The 26655-nt window shown below is 36.7% G+C and overlaps 1 protein-coding gene and 1 long non-coding RNA gene across 8 annotated transcripts in view; one reads left to right on the plus strand and one right to left on the minus strand.

The window, feature by feature from the left end:
- ZNF385B (zinc finger protein 385B) overlaps window positions 1–26655 on the minus strand; it is a 329371-nt gene that overhangs the window by 60573 nt on the left and 242143 nt on the right. For 4 of the 5 annotated variants that reach the window (XM_043577195.1, XM_043577200.1, XM_043577198.1 and 1 more), the window contains 2 exons: window positions 25750–25895; window positions 4115–4153 (listed from right to left, as the gene is read on the minus strand). In XM_043577195.1, coding sequence (XP_043433130.1) covers window positions 4115–4153; window positions 25750–25895 — 185 coding nt within the window. The remainder of the gene's footprint in view (window positions 1–4114; window positions 4154–25749; window positions 25896–26655) is intronic. The other variant, XM_043577196.1, reaches the window with a different exon arrangement.
- Window positions 96–17396, plus strand: LOC122481520. 3 transcript variants are annotated; one of them, XR_006296878.1, is made up of 4 exons: window positions 206–766; window positions 833–951; window positions 12385–12454; window positions 17197–17396. It is a non-coding gene; the product is annotated as an uncharacterized LOC122481520 (long non-coding RNA). The 3 variants fall into 3 exon arrangements; XR_006296876.1 differs by lacking the exon at window positions 12385–12454 and having other exon boundaries at window positions 220–766; XR_006296877.1 differs by lacking the exons at window positions 833–951; window positions 12385–12454 and having other exon boundaries at window positions 96–766.

A 26655-nucleotide genomic window follows, 5' to 3' on the forward strand; every position in this document is an offset into this window, starting at 1 on the left:
GAAGAGCAAATGATAGAATAGTCAATTTACAACTTCAAAGGACAGACAATAGTGTGAGCAAGTAGAAGTATTTATATTATTTCTTAGGGTTTTAACTTGTAGTTCCCAAACAGGGATAACAAAGAATCTCACTCAATAGTAATGTACCTGTTTCCAGTAATTAAAAACAAGAACAAAAACTGGTTTGAAATAATAACCCTCTCTCCCCCGCCCCCAACCAAGTCACAGGAGAATTATAACATCTCAAGAAATCTTATACCTATATAAGGAACCTTGAAAAATCTTAAAAGAATCATAAAATAAGAAAATTTAAGATCAAAAGGTCAGGGTCCAAATTTACTTGTTAATGTTTTCCCTATATGAGGTGATGATACATAAGATGGTCTGAAATTACCTCAATGATGATTACTATGCATATATTTAAATTTCTAAATTTTTGATTTATGGCAAAATTTTGTAAATGACAGGCTCATATTACAACATAGAAAATTCGGATCTTTATGTTAAAATAATATGTTTTATGTGCTATAGATTGACATCATCCTACTTGAAATGCATGTCACAATTGTACACTCAAATACCCAAAGCAGATTGGTTAACATGCAACCTTTGTTTAATTACTGATCAAGTTAAGTTTTGACTTATAACCTGTGACTTTCCTTCCTTTGGTTTGCATGTTCCATACATATTCAAAGAAACTCATGGTCATGAAAGTACTCAACAATAGACAAAGTATGGCATAAAGCCATGAAAATACCGGGAAAAGGTAAGAACACTATTTGTAGAGCCTATAAAAAGAGAGACAGAGTGGTGATTCTCTTGTGTACTCCAGATAATCTCCAGCATTAACATCAGACAACTGGCAGTTCAAAAAACAATGCGGATGATGAACAAAGCATTACTTATAAACCGATGTAATGCGAATAAGGACAGATCCACTGACACCATCAGGTAGGAAATCTCCTGAGGTTTGAGTTTAGGATTGGATTAGTTGATGATATTTGGTAGAGAGGAGAAATGAATACCATCCCTGATCAGGAATATAAATCAACAAAGTACAAAATTAGCAATTAGAAGAACTTAAGTACATTAGAAAAGAGGGTGGATTACAGAATTACTGAATAGTAAAGTAGCCTATTTTTGCTAAGAGTTTTAGGGGCATGACAGGACAATGTATTCCCACTATACAGAACAAAAATTTGAAGAGGGGAATGTTCTGGAGTGACAGAACTATTCTATATCCTGACTGTAGTCGTGGTTACACGAGTTTACATGTGTTAAAATTTATAGAACTACATGCACCCCTAAAAAGTCAATTTTATGTGTGATAATTTAAAACATAAAAAAGAAAAATTGTTAAGAGTATTACAATTAACTACTAAATGTAAAATATCATTACTGGAAAATCTGGAGATTTCTTTCATTCAAGGTCATAACTGATAGTATTAAGTGTACTTAATGAGAAAAAAAAACCTTCCACAGGTAAAGAAAATCTCAAAAGTTCAGAAAATAGAACTGTAGTTCATTTTTTAGGTTATTCACAAATGCATACACTTAAGCCTCATTCATCCCCTTGTAAAACATGAAACTATACTTTTAAAAAAATAAATGTTTATTCATTTTTGAGAAAGAGAGAGAGCATGAGTGGGGGAGGGGCAGAGGGGGGGCAGAGAATCCAAAGTGGGTTCTGCACTGACAGCACAGAGCCCAACGCAGGGCTCGAACTCATGAACCATGAGATCATGACCTGAGCTGAAGTCAGATGCTCAACCGACTGAGCCCCCCAGGTGCCCTGAAACTATATTTTCTGATTGTTACTAGAGATGGCAAATCAGTTTGAACAGGCTTAAAAATAAAATAGCCTAACTATAATGGCAGGATGAAAAATAGTACATTGTTTTGCAAAGTTTAAAAATAAGAGCAATTTATTGATGTTATCTCTTCTTAGAGTCTGAAAAATACTGGCTCTGTGTGAACTACATGGGATAAAACTATATGAATTTTTCCCAAACACCAGTTTTCTGTATGCTGCTTTCATTATTCTTGCCACATTCATATATTATGCTATTATTATTTACTTATTTTTTCTTTAAATCAAAATAAAATTGACTTTTTGACAACATAGCCATAATATTCATGAAATCATAGCTTTAATGTATTCTTTCTTACATTAAAAAAAGAAAATTAACATTAAAAATGAAAACTTTCATTATCTAAAATAAATGCATATATTCCTGTGGCTCCCATACCACCATATAGAAACAAAGACAAAAGACACATCTAAAATAACCTAGTCCCAAGTTTTTAGTAAACCAAGCTACCTGCTGATAGCTCCAACATGACCCTTGAATATAAACATTCCTTTTAAAATTTTGAAATTGTTAGCTGCCAATATAACTTTTCAAATAGCTCCTAGTACAACTTTATTCTACTTAAATCTCACATCGGCAACACATCAGCCTGAAAATATCCCCTAGTGTTCCCAAGGCTGGAAGCAATCTATCCTAAAAGGTGAATTGTGGATGAGCACCCCAGATACAAAGGCAGGCAGGTTCCCAGCCATCTGTTCTCTGAAGAATAAACTAAGGAGGTTCCTTCAAGAAATGCTTACCAGAATTGACTTCTCTACTTTATACACATAATCCTACTCATCTTCATAAAATCAACTAAATGAACACACAGCCCTTTTACCCCATTACTTGCCACCTGTCCTTAACTCTTGCTGCCTTTTATCCTTTGCACAACTTACCACTAATCCTGTAAAAATTTTATCCCCTATGTTTCTCACTTGGAACAGATTTTCTCTATTTTCCATTTGATTCTCTATATTTTTTTACACAGATTTTGGGAAAAGATTCACTCCCCACCCTTTCCCCCCTTCCCTTCACTCCCTTTTCCCCCTCCCCCCTTCTCCCCTTGTCCCCTTTTTCTCCTTCCTCCCTCTTTCTCCCCTTCCCTCCTCCCCCGTCTAAATCTCTTTTGTCTTCCTCTGCTGTTTATCACAGAATTCTATGTTTGTTTGTTTGTTTTTTAAATTTTTATTCATTATGAGAGAGAGTGTGTGAGCAGGGGAGGGGCAGGGAGAGAGGGAGAGAGAATCCCAAGCAGGTCCCGTGCTGAGCTCAACGTGGGGCTCCATCTCTCGAACTGTGAGATCATGACCTGAACCGAAATCAAGGGTTGACCACTTCACTGACTGAGCCACCCAGGCACCCCTCTATATTTCGTATTCAAATGTCATTTTGGGGAACACAATTCAGTTGAAAAAAAACTTTAAATTGTCTAAAAAAGATTGTTCACTTGCCAACTCAGCTGATACCTTGAAACAGATACTATCTTGCTGATTTTGAGTATCTGCCACCAGACACAAGAGCTACAAGTACCAGAGTCATTTCAGTGGGATTCAGACATGGAATAACAGAGAGAAGGTTTTCCGATCTTTCCCTCTATTCTTAAAAGTATTAAGTGATAAAATCCTGAATTCTTTTCTTAGCATTTCTGTAACACTCTACAAGTTAGATGAAAATAATAACTATGATGTTAATTTATACTAACATATTTTTTTTCTTCCACGAATGCATGTCAGTTCTCTGTAATTACAATGAGATATGGATAACTAAATTAGTGGTATTTCTTTTATTCAATTCCCAGTTTTCAGGGTGAATAAAACATCAGGGTGAATAAAACATTCTCATAAATCCTAAAATGTGATAGATGCAAGCGGTCAGTTTAGTATAGTCAAAAGTATATATATATATGTATCATAATGATCTCATATGTAAAATACTCAGGAAAATTATTGGAGATATTACAATTAAATGAGAGTATGAATTTTCTTTCAAACATCAATTGGCTTTCTCATAGACATTTGATTATTCAAAATAAACAAGTGTTTTCAAACATCTCTATTAAAATATTTATATTACTTTAAAATGAACAAATAGTTTGTTAAATAGTCATATTAAGTTAGCTCATGTTCATTTATATTGCACAAGAAAGCTGTATATGGATTGAGAAAATTGTGATTCTTTGTACACTATGCTAAAGAAGGTTTTTTTTTTTTTTTTTTTAAGGAAAAAAATTCCACATAGCTCTAGCTTCCAATATTCCTTACCTGGCAGAATTTATTGGTCCCAAATAAGCCTCTTCTTTTCTAAAAAAGTAAAAGTTAGAAGTAGTCATCTGGAATTTTGAGGCTAGCAAGCACATTTTCATGAAATTCTAAAAATTTATTTTCTTTGCTCATCTCTGATTAAAAAGCCTGAAATGCTTACTAACTAAAAAGCAGCAAGAGTTAACACTTGCCACTTTTCCTAATGAAAATCATGTAGAAACGAAAAGCTAAACCTATTAGTGCAATTAACTGGTAGGTAATAAAAATGAAAGATGGGGTTGTGGCTATTACCAGGAATTGAGGAGATAATTGGAGGCTATGTGTGGACAAATGAACTATTATATTACAGTACTTATAAATGAATTAATGAAGCTGGCCTTATCACACCATCTTTTATATTTTCAATATCAGAATAAGAGCAAACAGGTATCTTTGATGTATTTACCAGGATTATGGAACCATAAATCTCTATTAATTTTTAAAAAGTACTATTTTCATTGAGCATAGCACAAAGTAATACACGTCTTCACAGTGTAGGCTATGACATAAAAATATGCAGCTGCAAATAAAACTTAGCCTCAGGGAAAAGAAACACAGCAGCATCTCACTAAAGGCAGGAGGAACACTATGGGTGGAGAGAGAATTGAATGGAGGGGCTACATCATCAAATGGCTTCGTTCTCAATGATATTTAGATTGTAGGTAATTTTGCTAGCGGGAACTTTTGGCAAAGAACAGAGAAATACAAACTTCCCTACCATCTCAACAATTTTCACAAGGCCTGAAATTTGATTTATATTCTTGGAAGAGTCTTAAAATGATTGCACTAGCCATCAAGTGGGTCTGGGTGTTAGAATAAACTGAGCACCACCCAATTAAAAAGCAAAACAGACTGCTCAAGGATTGTACAAGGTTTTCTTTTTTTTCTTTTTATTTATTTTTTTTACAAGGTTTTCTTCAGTGTGATTAAGTGGCCCGGTATCTGTACTATTCTCAAAGATGGAAAAATTTCATCTGAAACTTAGCCATCTATTTTAACCAATGTTCTGAAAGGCATTTGGTAAGCACTTTTTGTACAATAGAACAGGCAATACTAGTTTTTCTATTAAATGGAAGTATAAACTGTTTTTTTTTACTTTTAAAATGTATTTATTTTATTTATTTTAAAGATTTTATTTTTTAAAGTAATCTCCACACCCAACTACCCAACGTGGGGCTCAACCTGATGACCCTGAGATCAAGAGTCAGATGCTCCACTGACTGAGTCAGTCAGGCATCCCTGACTTTTAAAATAAAAAAAATCAGTCATCCAGGGGCACCTGGGTGGCTCTGTCACTTAAGCAACCGACTCTTGGTTTTGGCTCAGGTCATGATCTCATGGCTTGTGAGTTTGAGCCCAGCACTGGGTTCTATGTTAACAGCACAGAGCCTGCTTGGGGTTCTGTCTCCCTCTCTCGCTGCCCCTCCCCTGATTGTTCTTTATCTCTCTCTCGAAATAGATAAAAATAAACATAAAAAAATAAACAAAAATAAAAATCAGTCATCCAACAAACATTTCTGCAGGCCTAATACGTCAGATATTGTTCCAGACTAGATAGGGTAGGATGAGTCCAACATAAGGACATATTTATAATCATAAAAATTAAAACATGAAAAAAACAAAAACAAAAACCCAACAGTATAAACTGGGACCGGAAAAAGAAGTGACTGTTAAGCAAAATAGTGAGGCATGAGAAGGTACATAAAAGTCTATTTTCTTTGCTCCACCCCTACTTTGGGTTTCTTTTCTCCCTTTTCTGATTTTCTCACATTTTAAGCATCCAGGATCCTCCCTTTAACAGTGATGTCAATGCGTTACCCTCCTAGGGGTGTTTTCCTTTCATTTCCTTTTTTAGCTGTGGAATAACAACAATAAACATCATAATAAGAGCAGCTTAGATTTATAGAGCTCTTACCACGCACCAGGAATTACCCAAAGGGATTATTTTGTGCAGTCTCCACCATCGCACAAGGCAGATACGATTATCATTCTCCTTTACAAATGAGGAATCTGAGGCTTTGAGAGATTTAATAGCTTGTCACCCCTGAGTCCAAAGGTCTGAAGCCAGGATTCAAACTCAGGCAGGAGTCTCTCCCACGCTGCTCCCCGCTAATGGAACACGGAGCAGGGATGACAGGCAGCGTGGGTGGTGCTGCTGATGGGTGTGAGATTTGAAGGAAGGGTGAGTGTTTCTTCTGCAGCCTGGAAGGCGGTTGTCTACTCCAGCTACACAGAAGGCCTTCTTGATGCTTAAGTAAGTTTCCTGAAGAGGGAAGTCTGGGTTTTCCTGTTTCTGATCCATTTTTGTCACTCTTAGAATAAGCCCATTTCTTCTTCTGTAACTTCAGGAGAGCCATATGTAAAAATTGGGGGTGTCCTGTCCTCCTTCCCCATTGTAACCATTGGACTTGCACCCAGAAAAAAATACTTAGAGGGAACACTCAGAGATTATACACAGCAGGGGATGGTCATCATTTATACCTGCCCTTGATTTACTGCCCAGAGGACCTCAACTACTAAACCCTGTGATGTAGGACTTTCTGGAAGGTTGGCAAAGCATCATTTTTTTAAGGGCAATATTATCAAATTACAATAGTACAGAAAGAATGACAGTTTTTCATCCCTTCCTTTTTAAAATTCAGATTTATGGAAAAGAATGTGACAATAGGGGCTCATTAAAATGTCAAATATAATGAAGTGACACATTTAAAAGTGATGGCTACATCACTGAAGAGTAATACTCCTCTGCAGTTCCTTCAAAAAAGGTTTTGCCTTTTATATTTGGATACTCTGACCACATGCCTTACTATTATTGTTTTACTTTTTTAAAATCCTTGAAAACTTAAATAGAAACAAAACAGACACAACAATCACAAAGACACATTTCTTCTTTCAAAGATCAAGAAATAGAAACAAGTGCATATCATTGGCAACATTCGCACAACCACCGCAGCTTTGTACTGTTTGGGATTTCAAATCAGAAAGCTCAATAAAAGTAAACCGCATGGAACATCGCACTGGAATTGCACGCTACCATGAGACCTGCATTTTTGCATCTGGAACTTGTAAGTGCAGAGACTTGCCATGCTGACACTGCTTCTCCTACCCAGAGCACCCTGAGAGGGGTCCACGTGGATGCTGTCATTGTCACTGAAAGGAAGACAAATGGCGTGCCACTCTCTCCACAGACTGTTGATTCAACCAGGAGTGGTATGTCTGGAAAGGTGCTTCCCCCACATATCCCCAGCTTTTTGCTGAAACCACACATTGGCTGTGCCTTGCAAACCAAATCCATTGTGTCCCCACTACAATGGGATACCATTGCTCTACTGGAAAGTTAAGCAGTCATTCAGAACTGGTATAAAGTCTAAAGTAACACAACACACACCTAAGAAAATTATGGGCCACATTATATCTTAGTCTTAGTCTCAATAAAGCTATTCCTACTATGGCTATTACTACTTCTTTATCAAATATTGTAGACTGCTAAGTATTTTGAGGTACGTGACTGTGCAGAAATGAGATGGAATCCCAGGATCCCTTTCTACGGTCTCCCTAATGGTGGCCAGTATTATTCTGTATAGAAAATATGAGTGGAGTCAGCCCAGAGATTTGAAGCAACCAATCAGAGTAGAGCACAGATTAGAATTTCATCCACCTCCCCTTTTTTGTTTAAATTAATTTAGAAAGCTTGACATCTTTCATTGAAATTCCATATTGTCAGACCCTCTTTGAAAAGCTCTGGGATTCATCAAGCAAGATTGTATATTTCAGTGACAGTAAGGATGACTGAGTAAGCAAAAGTACTCTGTGATCTATTTTGAAGATCTATTTGGAAAGAAAAATTAAACTGCATTTTCCAGGAGCGTTTTGGAGAAATTCCAACTTAGTTTTATTTTTGGATGAATAAAAACAAATGTAGAATGCTAAGAGATTTGTGTTTCTGCCTTAATAAATTTCAAGATTTCTTCCTAAATAAAATTCAAGATCACTCTGATAGTAAAAGGGGTAACATTTTTAGAGGTTAAGTGTTTCATATCAACCTAGACAGTCCTTGGGACTTTTTGCTCCTTTTCTAACATACTTTTCATACTTTTATAAATGCATGGTTTGCAATTTGCACAAACACTATCTTTTCTTGAAAATTCATTGATTTAACAAAGGTTGATTACTTGGCTATCATGCACTGTTTTAGGAATTGGACAAACAATGAAGGCAAGGCTTCAAAAATACAATGTTGTAGGTGAACAGACCCATATATCTAAAGTGATAAGTAAGGTATTATCAGAGTGTTTCAAGTACCTTAAAAAAATCAGATAGGGGAATGGGAAAAAAAACCCCACAATATTATACCACAGATAATTCCTAAAAACATTTTGGTTGTCTTGATACAACTATGATTGATACTTTTACCTATAAATCCATACCAAATATGTAAAAATAATGACATTACTCCATGATTTAGGGAAGTTGATACAGAATTCAGAATCATACACCTGGTAAAAGTAAGGGGCATGTTCTTCAGCTTTCAAAGTGGTCTGTAAGATTTCTGCAGAGGATGTCATTTAACTACCAAGTACCAAGATAACAGCTGGTTGTCAGAGCCACTACGCTCATCATCATTTCCCAAGGGAAAGGGAAACTACAGTGATCTGCATTTTGGAAGCTCTCTAAAGATGAGGGCTAAGTGCTAGAGGCCTCTCACCTGGAAACCTTCCTAGTGGGTTTCTGTGCAGTGCAGTTGGCCTGGTACTTAGCGAATAGCAAAATGAGTATGTTACTTCTTGTGTTTTTTAGGTAAGTACATATTTGGTCCACGATCTAACAGTTATGAAGATATTACAAGAAAATGTTTTTTTGAGGAGCCCAGGTGGCTCGGTCGGTTGTGCAACTAACTCTTGATTTCGGTTCAGGTCATGATACCAGGGTCATGGGGTTGAGCCCTGAGTTCAGCTCCATGCTGAGAGTGAAGCCTGCTTAAGATTCATTTTCTCTCTCTCTCTCTCTCTCTCTCCCTCTCCCTCCTTCCCTCTCCCTCTCTCTCTCTCTCTCTCCCTCTGCCTCTTTCCCCCATTTGTGCACATGTGCTCCCTTTCTAAAATAATAAAAAATATTTTTCATTTTAACACTCTTAGAACTTTAAGGAGTTACTAAATGGTAAAAGCAAAAACTAAAAGCAAATGAATGGGTGATTTCACCACTTCCCTCTCTTTAGTGGAAAACCAGTTTAATACCTTTGACAGATAATTTTAAAATTATTCTGAGTAGAAGGAATACATTTTAAGTTCTTTTTTAGACAGTAGTTATTTTGTTAGTGGGAGATGCTGCAAGCTTAGACCTGGGTGCCCTACGGAAGCCGCACGTCTAATTTTGACAGTACATCCTTGTATGAAACCAATGTGGTCAGTACAAATGTAAAATGTTCCATTTTCCTGGCGGCTCCACATGCCTGGTGATTTTCCATGCTGCCAGGGATTAAGGGTGATGCAGCAAAGCTGTAGTTATGCCACTGAGTAATTTAAGAAGCCACATCAAAGAGCATTTCAAAAAGTTCAGTTTAACAAATAAGACTTTCAATTTATGTCTGCAATGGGTATGAGACTTAACTGAAGGTTCTCTCAGACCTCATTGCATGGACACACATATGCAACGTTTTGGGTGTTGATGCTCCTATTCAAACAATAGATAAGTAAACTAAAACATTCTATTGCACATTACCCATATTCAGGTTAAACAATGCATTTGGAAATGTCTAATTGGTTAATGGAATGCCCAGACCACCCTCAACTCCAATAGTAACTGCTCCTTTTCAATGCAGGGAAAAAGCATTAAGGTAATGAGCTGAATTACATCTCCTAAGAAAACCCAGCGCTTTTCTTTGTTTGTTTCCATTCTTAAATAAGCAAATGTTTCGATGTGACTGGAAACTATTAGCAGAGGTGTTTTTCCATCAGGATGTGAAGAAAGTTCTTGAAAGTTTTTTGTATTATCTTTAAGAGTTGATGTTCCTGTAACTAAAATATTTTTTGGCCAGTAGGTGCATACAGATATGAAAGATCTGTAATGCCTGTCAAAGATAAAATAACAAAAAAATTCTTACGAAATTGTTAGAAGCCCTTATGACAGAATGTAAGAAAATTTAGAAAATTTTTAAGAAAAACGAAAACTACCTGGAATCTTTTAGGAAATTAATAAGAATTTAGCTCTACTATGAATTTTAATAGCAAAGAAGAAAATGATAAATGCTATTAATATTTTTTTCTGTGAAAAAGTTACTACCTTCAAAGTATCTCTATTTCTCAATAGCAACTCAATAAATATTCAAATTTCAAAAACAGCTTGGGGCACTTGGGTGGCTCATTCGGTAAAGCATTGAACTCTTTTTTTTTTAAGTTTATTTATTTTTGAGAGACAGTGAGCTTAAGTTGGGGAGGGGCAGTGAGAGAGGGGAACAGAGGATCTAAAGTGGGTTCCTTTGCTGACAGCAGTGAGTGCAATGAGGGCGGGGCTCAAACTCATGAACTGTGAAATCAAGACCCAAGCTGCAGTCGGATGCTCAACCAACTGAGCCTCCCAGGCGCCCAAGCATCTAACTCTTGATTTTGGCTCAGGTCATGATCTCACGTTTTGTGGGTTCAAGCCCCACACTGGGTTCTGCACTGAGAGTGTTGAGCCTGCTTGGGGTTCTCTCTCTTCCTCTCACTCTGCCCCTCCCTAACCTCCTCTCTCTCTCTCAAAACAAATTAATTTAAAAAAAAAAGCCTAAGATATGCAAAGTTGATAATAAACTATGTTACCTGCCTGCACCCCCTCCCCCCCAACACTAACAAAGTTACAGTACATGATTCAGAGTGATGGGAACAGGAACTGGATTCACCAAGAGAATCTAAACTAAATCAATCAGTTGTTTCCTGTGTCATTTAGTGTTGTCTCTTCTCACGGCAAAATAAAAAAGGAAATAGAGGGGCACCTGGGTGGCTCAGTCAGTTAAGCTTTTGACTTCAGCTTAGGTCATGATCTTGTGGTTTGTGAGTTCGAGCCCCGCTTTGGGCTCTGTGCTGACAGCTCGGAGCCTGCTTCAGATTCTGTGTCTCTCTCTGCCCCTCCCCCACTCATGCTCTGTCTGTCTCTTTCTCTCTCCGTCAAAAATAAATTAAAACATTTAAAAAAAAAAGAAATAGAATATTTTGGGATTATGGACTGAAGAATAGCTTTTCTTTTTTTTTTTTAAATTTTTTTTCAATGTTTTTTATTTATTTTTGGGACAGAGAGAGACAGAGCATGAACGGGGGAGGGGCAGAGAGAGAGGGAGACACAGAATCGGAAACAGGATCCAGGCTCCGAGCCATCAGCCCAGAGCCTGACGCGGGGCTCGAACTCACGGACCCCGAGATCGTGACCTGGCTGAAGTCGGACGCTTAACCGACTGCGCCACCCAGGTGCCCCAAGAATAGCTTTTCAATAGATGTGCAAAATACTCAAAAAGATGGAGATTCATTTGAAGACAGATCATGAGAAGCGATTATTCTACAGTACATTGGAAAAAAGACATCCCATCCTGAAGTTTGGAAGGATAGGCTAATATGTCTGAGATAGAAGATAGCACTTTGTTTTTGACCTTTCCATTTGTTTTTAAAATAGTGACTTGAAAATATCCTCCAAAACTTTGTCTTCCAGATTAAACTGCTATAACATAAAATTGAGTGCCAAAAGTAAATCTGAGAAATATCTTTTCAAAAAATAAAATTCTTCATACCTTAGCAGAAAAAAAAATGCCATACAAGTAACCAAAGACTACTTGCTGATACTTACAAATGTAGCTTTAAAAGTTAGCAGTGTAAGTCTCCATGTATAAGTAAGTAAGAATATGTTTGCCCGTGTTCTGGTAAACAGGCTAAAAAAATGTTACAAAGGCTTTCTAAGAGACTAGGGAAGTGATGAACTTTTTTGATTTAAAAATCAATACGCTTCCCAAGCAGCCAAATACATTAACTGACATCCTCTCAAAACCATTCTGTCAAAGCTAACTTTGAAAAGCTGTTAAGTAACTAATCAGATATATCCCAATGCTGAGGCAAAACAGGTCCGTGACACAAATTAAAAAGGTAGAAGATGAAAAGAAAACCCCACTTGGCAGGAAGAAGTGCAAAATCAGAAACCCAGGCGTGTTGGGATGTATTCTTCATTCTGCAAAGCAAAGTGGAAATGGAATGTTTTTTCCCCAAATGCAGGACAACACGTTTCTAACCCTTGCGCCAGGAAGAAACCTGACAGTTGAAGACTGACAAGGCTCCATGCAAGGTAACAAGCTGCAGTGCTCCAATCCTGGGCATCTCGGGCTCTTACTCTCCCTGCCATACTCTCCTTACTCAGTGGTAAAATGTCAGAGATCATCTACATTTTCAAATTGTTTTTTAATTTGTTTTAGTTTGAGCCCCAGAACACCCGCCCTCCCAAAGTAGAATCCTAACTGGAAATTCAATACAATAAACACTGAAAACTGTGCTGGGTAAAACCGGTAGGCCAGGCCCCACACCCACCAGCCTGACTTTAGTCCAGCTTTCTCACGTGAAAATAAGAAAAGATTTGGAGAATTTTAGTGAGTTGCTTGAACCTCTTCAGCCAAGACCAGAACCCAGATCTCTTGCTACAATTGCCAGATTTGCAAATAAAATTATAAGGTGCTCAAAGTTGAGTTTCAGATAAACAACAAATCGTTTTTTGGGGGTGCCTGGGTGGCTCAGTCTGTTGAGTCCAACATTGGCTCAGCTCATCATCTCACGATTTGTGAGATCAAGTCCCACATCAAGCTCACTGCTATCAGCACAGAGCCTGGGTCAGATCCTCTGTCCAGCTCTCTGCCTGCCCTTCCCTGCCTTTCAAAGGTAAATAAAACGTTAAAAAAACCCAAAAAATAATTTTTTTAAGAATATATGTATTGCCAAACATTGCATAGGATATTCTTATACTAAAAATAATTTGTTGTTTAGCTGAAATTTTACTTCAACTGAGCATCCTATATTTTATCTGTTCTTGTTTCCTGATTCCCATCCAAGATTTCCATGATTACATCAAGGTGGATTCTACTGGTCCTCTTCCTTGCAAGCTTATCTTATAACACTTAACATTTTAGGGCTTTTATTAGGAAAGTGGTCCCGGAGTGGTTTTCTGGACAGGTGACATCAAAAATATTTTACGTCATATATTCATCTTGCTATTGCCTTTTTGTATGGATGTGTATACATATTAACTCTTCTCAGCAAAAAAAGGTTTGGGGTCCAACCCTGCATTTATACTATGCAAAATATACCACACTTGTAAAGTAAAATAAAGAGCTTCCATATTGTGCCCTACTCTGTTCTCTGCGATGATAATTGCTTCATTGAATAATGCTCTGTTAATGGTACAGCTTGACATTTGACATTTATCCATTTGATTTATAATCATTTTTAGGTATTGCAAGGAAGCTACAGTTCAAACTAAAAGTAGTCTGAACTGAACTGTCTTCCTTTTCTTCTGAATTTGGAAGGAAATGTAGTCACTTCTAGGGAAAGCTATCTTATCCACTAGATTTGTTTCAAATATACACAAAGCCTCTTCTGCCTCTATATATTCTGAATAAAGCAACATATATAAGAGAAAAATGAATACAGAAAATGAAATCACCATGTAAAAATGTGTCTAGTTTGCTTATATTTTGGCCGTGGATATTGCATCAACATTTCCTAGTCAAGCCATGGATAAAAACCTACATGCACCACATAACAAGTTGTCGTGAAATACAGAATCCCTCAGTAACATTCATGAAAAGTTTTCACATTATGGAGCCAAAACCATTTGTGTTTATAATCTATCTACTCCTTATGAAGATTCTCAGAACTATTTTTAAATTATTTTGTTTTCCATTCTGAAAATCAGCCAATCAGGATGCTTGGCACATCAAAGCCTTCATAACACTCGCCTGAAATTTTTATTCACCCTTTTGTCTCCACCAGCCTTTAACATCTTTACTCAAACGGAACAAATACCTATACCTAACAACCCAAGCAGTGGATATATCACATGATTTAAAAGGGTTTGTGTAATTATCCAGGAATCACCAAATTTCTGCTTCACAACAGAACAGGATCACAAGAACAATTGTTGGCAGTTATCAAACCACTGCAGTGCAACCGGCCTCCTGAAGCTCGGGGTTAAAAGCTGGCCTCTGGAAATCAATCATGCTCTCGGCAGAGAAGAATATTTCAGTGATATGAAAGCTGAAATGGAGACTATAATCTTTTGTGATTACCCTCGAGGCCGAAGCAAACGCAAAAAGGAAAGTCCATGAATTGCTGATAATTTCCTGTGATGACCGATTCCCAGGAAATTCAGATAGAACTCTTGCTCTGTAACAAAATGATGGTTCTCCCCAGAACTGCAGCCTCAAAGAACTCCACATCCAGATGTCACAATGCTTCTTCAGAAGCTATTCACCCATAAGAGGGGCCAGGCCTGTGAGGCAGCAGGTCTCCCTCTGAAGACAATGGAGTGTCTGATTGCACAAGGAGGGATGAGCTATGGGCTATAGGCTGTTTTTCTCGAACGTTATTTTATGAAGGAATGGATTGAAAATATATCTGTTTCGAGCCTTTTTTCTCCTCATACAAGTGTGAAGATTGATTTATTTCTCTGCTGTTCCTATTAGCTATTATCTATGGTTATCTTGGCTTATAAAATTTTTAACTTTTTATTTGGGCTGATAGTTGTATTCTGAGAAAAAAATGTTTTTCATACATATGTGCATACTCTTAATGTCTATATAATATTTTGGGATAGAATACAAAATCTTTTCTGAATAAGCATCAAACTTACAGTTAGATGCCACTGCTCAGAACACAGGTTAAATGGGTTCTTCTCATAGATTGGCAATTGAAATTCAGGAAAAAGGGGGGACACAGAGTCAATGGAGATCTCTAATTGTCAGAAGTCCAAATAATTTTTAGAATAAATTTCCATTATCAATAGATGAAGGATAATTTAATATGTTGGCTTCTATGACTGGGTTTAAAATCTTTTTTAAACTGTTACATTAACTACTAGTCGTTTAATGAATAATGTGAGAATAAAGGTTCTATGTTTGGAAGTCAAGCGTATTTTAAAAATGTAATAGAAAACATTGTTACATCTTAGGAGTCAATGACAATGTGTCCTAAGTGCACAGCTCTCAGGTTCAAAATACCTTTATCCATAGCCTTTAAAGTCTAAATATCATTGAAAGTAAACAGGCAAACTGGAATGCAACCAAACCAGTATGGTTATTCCCCACCTCCACTCTATACCTTCTCCCTAGCCCTCCTCCAAATTCGGCTATAGCCTCTCTTCATTGCTTTTAGGCAGTCAGGTGATTCTGATCTTTAAGTATGTCCTAGTACTATCTCATTCAGCTAATGTAAATTGAGTACTTGCTTAGTACCAAGCACAACTCTTTTAAACTGAGTGTAAATGTTTTAAACTCAAGAACCAGGTCTTAGCCATGTATATATCTTTAGCATCTACCTTAATTAGGATTGCTCTAATGCACAAAGCCAGCCCCAGTGATGAATATAGCTTGGTTTGTTTAAGGTAATTGGCTAGGAAGATGAGATCAAAGGGATAGAAATATTAATATTAATATTATTTATAAGAATAGAGCTTTGCCATTTTAAGAGTCCTTTCATAAACATGATCTCATTTGATATTCATGGAATTTTAGATTGTTAAAAATAATATGATGATACAATGGGGTGCCCGCCTGGCTTAGTCCCTATAGCACGTGACTCTTGATCTCAGGGTTGTGAGTTTGAGCCCCACATTGGGTGTAGAGATTACTTTAAAATAAAATCTTAAAAAATAATATGGTGATAGGTTGTATAGTTATGATTTTTTCACAGAGTCACACTAAATTTCAGAAATTTCTAAATATTCAGTCATATCCTCAACTCTCCATAAACATACTAAACTTAAATTTTCATGATATGATATAGATTAGGAAGGTATTATCACCTCTGGTTTTAAAATGAGGAAAAGTGGAGCTAAGTGACTTTCTCCAGATCAAAGAGAATGAGTCCAGATATGAATGAGTGTTCTGGCTCCCAGTCCAATGCTCTTTCCCTGTGCAAAGAAGTAGCTCACTGTCCTTCACTCTGCCTCCTGCTTCCCCACGTGGCATGAAGCAGCATCAAGACCAGGTAGAATAGCTACAGATTTACTTTGGAACAAGGCAAACAGAATTACTTCTTTGAGATCAGAGAGAACATTCCAGGTGGCTTTGGGGAGGAGGTGAGATACAATGCATGAATGAGTGACTGACTAAATGAATGCCAACACCTCTTTAGAAGGTAAGTACTTCAAAATTGACAATTAAGTATACACTATGTAATAGTGGTGTTACTAATCATTTTAGCCTCTAATAGCTTCAGCTCATTTTTGGGAAACGAAGGTTTTTTGGGGTTTGATTATATTATTATGAAAATGAATCAATTTACATACTATGAATGTTTGATGTCTACATAAAAAAAAGATAAATTAGACCCAGACACATATTTATAATTAATGGAGACTTAATGTACACCTCTAATTATTGTAAACCATAAACCTGTGAAAGAGATCAGATATGTGTCCTACTACAACACTCACATCATTACTTGGCTGTAGAAACTATTCACAGTAAGAAAAAAGTATGAGACTGACAAGACAAGTCTATCTTCTAAGTAGAATACACTTGCCGGGGTGCCTGGCTGGCTCAGTTGGTGGAGCATGTGACTCTTGATCTTGGGGTTGTGGATTCGAGCCCCATGTTGAGTGTAGAGATTAAAAATAAAATCTTAAAAAATAAAATAAATAGAATACACATCAAATGAGAGTTTTTTAAATCTGACTTTAGGAGCCACAAGGATTTTTTGGGTACTTAAATATGTCCCACATGAATAACTTGTTAGAAAGATACACATTTAAATTAAAAATATGTCAGGGTGGAGACCAGCTCTTGCTTGTCTAATATTTAGCTTTTTTTCCCTTTTCAGTGGCAGAGCTATCTACTGGAAGAAATATGAAGCCTGGATTATATTCTTCAATCTTCCATTTTGCAAAAAGGGGGCAACAATGACACATATAGCCTATTTTATATGTGAGCATGTTAGAAGAATTAATCTAGAATGTCTTGAAAATATGTTAAAGCCCTCTGATACTAGAATTCCATGAAAATAAAGTGTTGTTCATATAATTTAAGTTTTTCCCAATCTTTTTTCAAGCATCAGAACATAAAAAGGAAGGTAAGAACATCTAAACTGACAGCTAAATCTGTGAAAAATATATTTTTCCAAGATTCCTACTTGGTTCTGCAAAGATGTTGAAACTTCACAGATTGCTAAATAGCACTCCAATTCATCTTTAGCACCCTCAATGACAGTTCTAAAAGTAAAGGGATTGGAATATTCCAAAACATGTTTTTCCTTCCCCCAAAGAGTTTTAAGACCTAATTCTGAATACAAGAATCTAGATGGAAGGCGGGGGGGGGGGGGGCAGGAAAAAGGAAAAGAAAAAGAAAAAGCAAAAGCCCAGTCTGTTGGCTATTGGATGGATTCCCAAATTTTTGATAAAAGTTTTCCAGAAAACACCACCATCAATTAATGTTTATAGAGCAACCAATTTGGAAATAACATTTTGGGCTGAAGGGAATGTTTGGTACAATAATATTTTGCTACTTTTTTATATTTATTAAGCTCCCCTACTTTATCATTGGCACTTAAAGACTTGGTCACTGAGAGAAGCTAAGAAAAAGGTTGTTGTTGGTTTCTTCTCCTTTTAATTAACTGGAGATTTGTTAAGAATAAGATAAATTATTTTAAGAAGATGGCCTGACATAGACACTTTTTCCAAGTTGACTCTACTCTTGAAAAATGCTGTGCTGGGACAGCGCCAAAACTGAAGACCTGTCTTGCCAGAAAATCTGATGTGCCCTCCAAGTACACATAATCCTTGAAACCCTAGCACTGAAGATGAGGTCCCAGAGCCATGTGAGGTTGAGACTGGGATAATGAAAGGGACATGTGAGAGGACATAGCGTGGTGGGACTATAGATGCCTCTTTTCACAGGCTTCTGAAACCTTGTGTTCCCTTACTGCATAAGAGCCCATCAAGGTCTTAATCTAATATTTCTTGGCAGCTTAATCAACTGAATTGACTCTTGATTATCAACAATATCCTCTATTATGTTATGGTGAATTTTACAAGAGGAGGAAGTAATGTCTATCAGACAGTGAGCAGCTTCTGTCTTATTCACTGTAACTCTTAGCACAATGACTGGCATGCATAGACATTTAGTGAGTGGTTGTGAATGAATGCCTTTTCCTAGATGCCACAGACAAATAATTTATTTAGGGAGAGAGAAGACATATGACCATACATTATATAAACATACATGTATACATACCATATAAATAATATCTACATATTCTAAAGAGGTTTCAACAGTGAGGAAAGGGAGCTTTGAACACAAAGTCTTTAACAGGTAAATCTTGACACTTTTGAATAGGGCAAAGGACATGACTTAAATTTTTAAAAGATATGTTTGTAGTTTGAAGAGGGAGACAATAGTATAGATAGATGGTCACGATGTAGTTTTTTTCCTCCCAGGTCATGTTTACATAATTTTTCTCTGTCATACTGAATAGAGTTGTAAAAATTTCCAGACAGGAATTTATGCTTAAATATTTGTACAAAATCTTTGTTAGTTTTATACGACATTTCAAAGATTTCCTATAAACATTTTTTTTCAAATGATCTAGGGTGTTGCTATTCACTTTTCTAAGTCCAGCAACAGGCCTTCACCCTCCCCCTCTTTAAGTAAATTTCAGTAACCATGGAAAATTTCAACTTGGCATATTCTAATATACATTTCATTAGAACATATAGAAGAATAGGATCCTTCAATATATTTTAAGCATATCATGAAAATAAAAATTCAACCATATTCTCTTTTTTATTTTATTTATTTTCTTATCCATTTTATTTTATTTATTTTATCTCTATTTCATTCTATTTTTTTATTTGGACAAATGTATCATTTCGAGTAGCTGGACATACTAACATCCTAGGAAATAGGGAATATATAACTTTTTAATGAGAGCAAAGCATTACTAGAGTAAAAAAAAAAGGCTTAAATGGCCAAGAAAAAAAAAAACAAAAAAACAAAAAAAACCAAAACCTCACAGTTGGTTACATTAGCAGAGATAAAATATTTTGTTTAAATTAAATGAAAAAAAATCAGATAAAAAAGTATGTATCCAAATGTCTAAATCAAGACTTCATTAGATAGTAAAAGTATTAAAGATAGATTTAAAAATTAAATGTTTTGGCTTACTTCAGGTTTCCTTACAGTAAAACATCATGAGAAACATGGCATGAATTAATAGCAAAATAAATGTGATTTTGATTCCCAATTTCTTTATTTTGTACCTCCTTGATAAATATATTATTATGTCTGGTACAAGAAAGAAAAATTTTAGAGCTTTTCTTTAAATTTTAAAGTTCACTTATTTTTGAAAGAAAGAAAACACAAGTAGGGAAGGGGAAGAGAAAGAGGGAGACATAGAATTTGAATCAGGTTCCAGGCTCTGAGCTGTCCATGCGGATACAAACATGGGTCTCTAACTCACGAGCTGTAAGATCATGACCTGAGCCAAAGTCTGATGCTTAACCAACTAAGCCACCCACGCGTCCCAAGAAAAAAAAAATTCAAATATTCATTGAGATTACCAAACTGTGGATGGCCTAGAAACTCAAGGGTTTAGAATGACAAACAGTAGATATATAGATCATTTCACAGATTGGCATGGGTGATTCAGAGGCATACAGTGATTTGGGACTGTATGCTTAGAAATCATCTTTATTCTGTTCCACAAACTTGTTAATGTGTCAGGAAAAAATAATTTCAAGGTATGTAGGAAAAATCAGATTATTTTTCACAAAAATAAGATTGTTGAGCCTCTTGCAATAAAGCATCTGTGATGCTATTGTGCTCATGCTTTCCTCGAGCAGTTGCAAAAACAAGGCAGGACTCAAAAAGACATCTGAAATAGTAGACATGGAAAATACCTGCCAATCAGCAGAGAAATTGATAGGTGACTGTGGTCTTGAGGTGGCTTGTAATTATATCTATAGCTATGGAGAGTCACACAAATACATCTGTGTAGGTATCCAGTATGTGGCTGTTAAAAAGGAACTTGACCTATTATCATCACATACAATATATAAGTTGCATATATGTCATAGACTGCTTGTGCTACCATAACAAAATACCATAGAGTCAGTGGCTTAAACAACAGAAATATATTTTATCACAATTGTGGAGACTGGAAGTCTGAGATCAGGGCACCAGCATCTTCAGGTCCTGGTGAGAGCTTTCTTCCTGGCTGCAGACGGCTGCTATCTCACTATGTCTTCACATGGTAGAGAGAGGGAAAGCTCTCTGTGGTCTCTTCTTATAAGTGCACTAATCCCGTTATGAGGGCCTCACCCTCATGATCATCTAACCCTAAACACCTCTCAAAAACCCCATCTCTAAATACCATCTGCAGGTGTTAGGGCTTCAAAATATGTATTTGGGGAGGAGGACACAAACACTCAGTCCATGGCAGTATGTGTGTGGACCTGGCTTCTTAATGGACTTACTTTATCATAATAAGTTGATACTATCCATCCCGTTAAATATGCAATTTATTTCAATTCTGAGGCAGCCTCTTCTTATGGAGAATTAAACATCATGTATTACCTGCTTGTTAAACACCAGATATTAAATACCAGGTATTATCAGGATTGAATGAAGATAACAATTGGATCCACAGTAAAGGAAATGAGAAATTCCAATTCTAATAGAAATAATTGAATATATTTTGGTAGCTACCAAAACATTATGTACAGTAACTAAAGGACGACCATGAGGCATTTGACAAATTTAATCAAAGTGAAAAACAAAATAATGAAAATAGCTCTACTGGGATACAAAAAAAATCATTCTTTCTGGCTCTTCTATAATACTGTAAAGTTCAGTAACTATTTTTACTTTGCCTATATTTCTTGGTTTTTGTTATCTTTCCTTTTCTAGTCTTTTTTATTCTATTTCTTAGAAGTTTCTTGCACACTAGGGAATTTTTGTTTTACTTATTTTGTTTATCCTCTTCATCAAATCCAGTACTCGTTAGTGCATATATTATGTTTTCAATAAAACCCAGTAATGAATAATTTTCTTTTTAAACTAACTGCTCTTAAGAGTAGGACCCAGGACAAGAAATGTAGTAGATACTTGCAAAGCTTCCATACCATCCACACAGAGGAAGCCAGAACTAGAGCTGCAGAAAAATTTGTAACTAATTATTGTCCTCAAGTTAAAAAAAGGATGACAGTTCCCAGAGAAATGCAAATGAAAGTAAACACTTAGGCTTAATACCTCATGCGTAGATACAGCTCAGAAATGTTGGTGTTTCCTTTGCTGGGTAGGGAAGCATGTGCATTGAGAAGCAAAAAACTGGGCCCCTTTCCTCCCTCCTTTTTTCCTTCCCTTCAGAAAAGTTTTACTGAGCTCTCGAGCCAGATACCAGGCATCCAGCGATGAACATACCATAGGCCCTGTCCTCAAGGATCTGACATTCTAGTGAATATAGATAATTGGGTAATTAGACTATAGTGTGACAACTGCTATAATGGAGGTAATCCGGGGGTACCCTGGAAATACAGAGGATAGCACTTAATGCAGACTCGCAGATCACAGAAAACTTCCTATGAGGGAGGTGATATCTAAGTCGGCCCTGAACGACAGGTGGTTGAAGGTGGGGCAGTGGTGGAAGTGAGCATTAATAGGTAGCTAGGCAAAGAAGCCCATTAGGCTTTAGATATAAAGGTTGAGATCTTTAAACATTGCTGTTGTGGTTTGCAGAGCCTTTTACCTGTAAGTGACTCAAAACAGCCCCCCTGGAAAGTAAAACTGCTGAAGTGCAGAGTTAACATCATTGTTCTCCAGACATGCATCCTTGACATGCAGCCCATCAGAAAGTTATCAGTGATCTACACTGCCTTTCCTAGCATGTCTCTTCATAGCTCCACTTGGACAGTGTCTTGAATTATTTGCTTATTCTTCACATGTAAACACTGAGAGAGATTTTGTCAGTCGTGGGGTAGATGGTAAGACAGCCACTAAATGAATGCTGTGAAGCATGTCTCTTCATTGTGTACCATTTAATATACAACAGGCGAGTATCCCATTTTGGAATATGACAGAATCCCATTTCATTCTTGCTATAATTCTCATGTAACATTATCATACTCCCCTACAAAAACAGGAGGAAACCATTACTTTATATGCATTTTTAAAAATCTGCTTAAAGAAGACAGCAGAACTTCAAAATTCTAAAACTTTGAGCTATGGTATGAGAGTACAGTGTTTATATTCTTCTGATAATAATTACGAGTTAAAATATATTTCTTATAGTTACTAATACTATCTTTGGTTAAAAAGAAAGTGATTATAATAGCATTCACCTTGCCTTTCAAAGAACAAGTGGACTACTGAATGGAATAGGTTTTTAAAATTTGCTAACAAGAAATTACAACTTTTTAAAATATATTCTGTTTTTTACACATTCAAAAAATTCTTTCCTCTTTATATGTAATGATTCTGCTGAAAATTGGCTACCATGCTTCCAGAAAAGAGCACAAAAGATTTCTGATTGAGCTTTGTTCACACTGAATGATGTGGGAGGTAACATGGACCGAAAGATCCAAAGACACGGACAAGCTGGAATATGAGTTTTGAAGTTAGGAGATTCTAATTCAAGTCTCAGTTCTTCCATTACTAACTCTCTCTCCCCGAGACAATAGGAACTGAATCATAATCATGGTCTACTAAAATGTTCTAAGGTCTGAGTTCTTTGAAGGATAGAAAACCTCACAAATATACAATGATCTAGTATCATTACTATTAGTGATACAAAAATGTTTCCTAGGAAAATGTGGACAATGACTTTTATGAAACTGTCCTAGGAAATTTATGAGTTAGACACTGGGATGGAATAGTCTATAGGGAAAAGAGTAGAGTAATTGAAGCTGTAACTCAATGAAAAATCATAGGTAGTCCAATGATCCTATAAATTAATTTATTTACCAGATGATAGAGGGTCTCACTTGCAGTGACTTAATTTTTAATATCCTACCAGAAGTACTCTCTGCCCACCAAATGCATTGGATGTAATATAATACAGAGAGTAAAATGATCATTTCATGTAGTTCTTTGCTATATTCTTCATCATAACCAAAAATATTTCCATTTGAAAATTACTAGTTTATTTTCTTTCAAGAAAAAAAAAGTGAGCTCCTATTAGAATTATGCTTGGGGTGCCTGGGTGGCTCTGTCAGTTAAGCGGCTGACTTCAGTTCAAGTCATGATCTCAAGGCTTGTGGGTTCGGGCCCCGCATCAGGCTCTGTGCTGACAGCTCGGAGTCTGGAGCCTGCTTTGAATTCTGTGTCTTCCTCTCTCTCTGCCCCTCCGCACTCACACTCTGTCTCTCTCTCTCAAAAATAAATAAACATTAAAAAATTTTATAAAAAAAGAATTATGCTTTGGGTTTTCTCAAAGATTTCGTAATGTTAATTGCTATATGGAACAAACAAAAAGGCAAGTTAGTATGTCTATCAGCCCTACACAACATTAGTAAACCATTATGAAACCGTATTTTTACCTTAAAATTATGAAGACATTCTTTCCATTTTTTATAGCCCTTAAGAATGCAGAAGTATACGTAAGACATTTTGATAGTTGAAAAAAGTAACTTAGAGAATAGTGCCGATCATTCCATCACAGTTGTAGAAAGACAACTGTGATTGGGTTCCTATTAAGTATGTACATAACACACTTCTAGAAGGGGAAGACAAGGATGCCTATGAGGGTGCTTGCCTCTAGCAAAGGGAGTAAACATATACACAGGGCAGAGAATGCTGACTTACACATTTTGCTTTGAATGTTACTGTTTTATTTGAATCTTTGAAATAAGTATCCATGTATTATTTGTGTTAAAAAAAATGAGCTGCAGTAGGAACCATTCAGGCCTACCCTACCCACATGATCAGTGCCTGCCTGACAGTGGCTGGACTTCTGCAGTGGCTACAAATGCTGTCTTCTAAATGCACATTAATCAAAATAAAAACACCTAGTAAGTGTTTTAAGAAGTATAGTTTAATTCAGTTATGTTTGGAATGTATCACCCATGTTTCAGTAGAGAATACAACAGGCATGCTTGAGTTCAAGTTGTTTGAAATGGCACGATGTGGTGTTTTGGGTGGTTACTCCTGATGGATTAAAGTGGTCAGGGCAGGCCTGATTTCTCTCACTGAACTGCTCCACTGCGCTAGAAATGATGCTCACCTGTTTATGCCTTCTTCTTCTTCTTCTTCTTTTTTTTTTTTAAAACTGTTTGACTTGTCTTTGAAAAACCCAAACAGACGTGAACATTCACTTTAACTGTTTATTCGCTAAGTCACAGCCAGTGCTCCTTAAAAAGAAGGCTGATCCCCTACCCTCCAATTACCTTACGACACTAAGCCATGACAGAAGGCCCATCAGCAGATTTATTTACAAGCCTTGAGGAAAAATCCTCTTTCTGTCTCACTTCATACAGAAGATAAGTTTGCAAAAGGAAACACTTGGCAATACTTCAAATGCTCACTGTCTGGTGGTGTTGATAATGCAATTCTTTTTCTTGATTATGGCAGCTTCTATAATGCTGTATAATTCATGTAGACCATCAGGTCCCAAATGACTGCATTTATTGACTAAACAAACAATTCATACAATCACCTGAACTGTTTAACCTTTTCTCTTCCTACAAGTTTAGCATTTGGCTGTGGACTGATTTTATGCTAAATTCTATTGTTGAAAGGTGTCATGTTCCACTTGGCGTGCCTACAAAATGTCTTTCATTCAGATAAACAGTCAGCTGACCTGAATGAAGAACATTAGTAATTGTAGGTAATTCACTAATCTTTACTGTATGTTTTAAAGGGAATGTCAAAGTATCATGCAGACAATTAATATGTAGCTTTAAAGTACTTTTTAAAAAATAGAGTCACATTCACATAATCCACGGTAGTTTTCCAATAAAAATTCTGTTTGTTAAGATCTAAAATATGTCCCAAATAAAAATGTATCTAGGTAGTTAAAGCATTTCCTTTCTTTCTAGTAGTAGGGAAAAATCAATGTGGCTTGGTATCTCTAAATTGTGTTCTTGAGCATGTGAATAGTATCCCAGAAATAATAAGGTTCTCAAGCCACCGAAGTCTGTCAAAACTGCTCAAAGCCACAGGTGAAAAGTCACTTGTGGGAATATTTGTAAAAGAAATATGCTGGCTATTGTTTGGACTAACCCCTACGGGAGAAGGAGTATCTTGCACAACATAGCTGGTCAGTGTAACCAATATATGGTCTAAAATTACACACTTTGGAAACAGGCTATATCTATTGCCTATTCACAACTGGAATGAAAGAGATTGAGGAGGACACAAATAAAATAAAAATGCATTTACTCACTGTGTTAAAATTTGGAAAGAGCCCCACAGCAGAACTACTGTCCACTGGAAAAGACAGTGGAAATGGTTTGATATCCAGTGAAGGCTGCATCATCAGGGTAGGTGTGCGCACAAGAGCAGGAAGTGTAGCAGTGTGGCATGTACTGCCTGCCAAGAACAAAACAAAAATGAATTCAATCTTCCTCCTATCCATCTACCCCCAACCAACCATGCAAAAAGAGGACTGCTGAGCTGCAACCCCAGAGCAAGAGAGTTATGCTGAAAGTAAGCAAATGGCACAGGAGGAGAGAATACAGTTAAAAGGGGTCTTCTTGTTCATTATGTGAGACAGTGATGCAGAATACTTCCCTACGGCAGGGGCCAAGGTCTGCTCAGAGATACAAACTACACAGATTCTGCTGGCAGGTGGGGCAGAATGAGATCATCCTGTGGGTTCAACCATTGTCGCTGAGTAGTCAAAAATGTAGGAGAGAGGAGGGGATGAGGTTCTTGCAGCAGATGCTCTTTACTAGTCAGTTATTGAACAGCTAGTAGGCATGCTTTATGCACATCAAAGATAATTATAGGGTTTTTACAAGGGGAACAAAAAACCTCGGACTCATAGTGACTGCTCCCAAGAAAATTATGACTCAAACAATTTTATCTCTAAAAAAACCAAAGTGAAGCTTGCCCTTGCTGTGAGGGCAATAAGTAGTCTAGACATTGGATAGTTAGGGAACCCAAAAGGAGTGATTACTGCCTGGGTGGGGCATGGTATTGGGGGACGGGGAGAAGTTGGGACAGGAACTCAAGTATTTGTCTCCAACTTCTATTTCTAACGAGCTTTGTGTTATTGTAGCCACTAACCCCTCCCCCCCTTTTTTTAAACAATTAAATTAGCTGTCATCTCTTTAGGAATCTGGGCTAA

The sequence above is a fragment of the Prionailurus bengalensis genome, chromosome C1, assembly GCF_016509475.1.
Source record: "Prionailurus bengalensis isolate Pbe53 chromosome C1, Fcat_Pben_1.1_paternal_pri, whole genome shotgun sequence".
NCBI classification, from domain to species: Eukaryota; Metazoa; Chordata; class Mammalia; order Carnivora; family Felidae; genus Prionailurus; species Prionailurus bengalensis.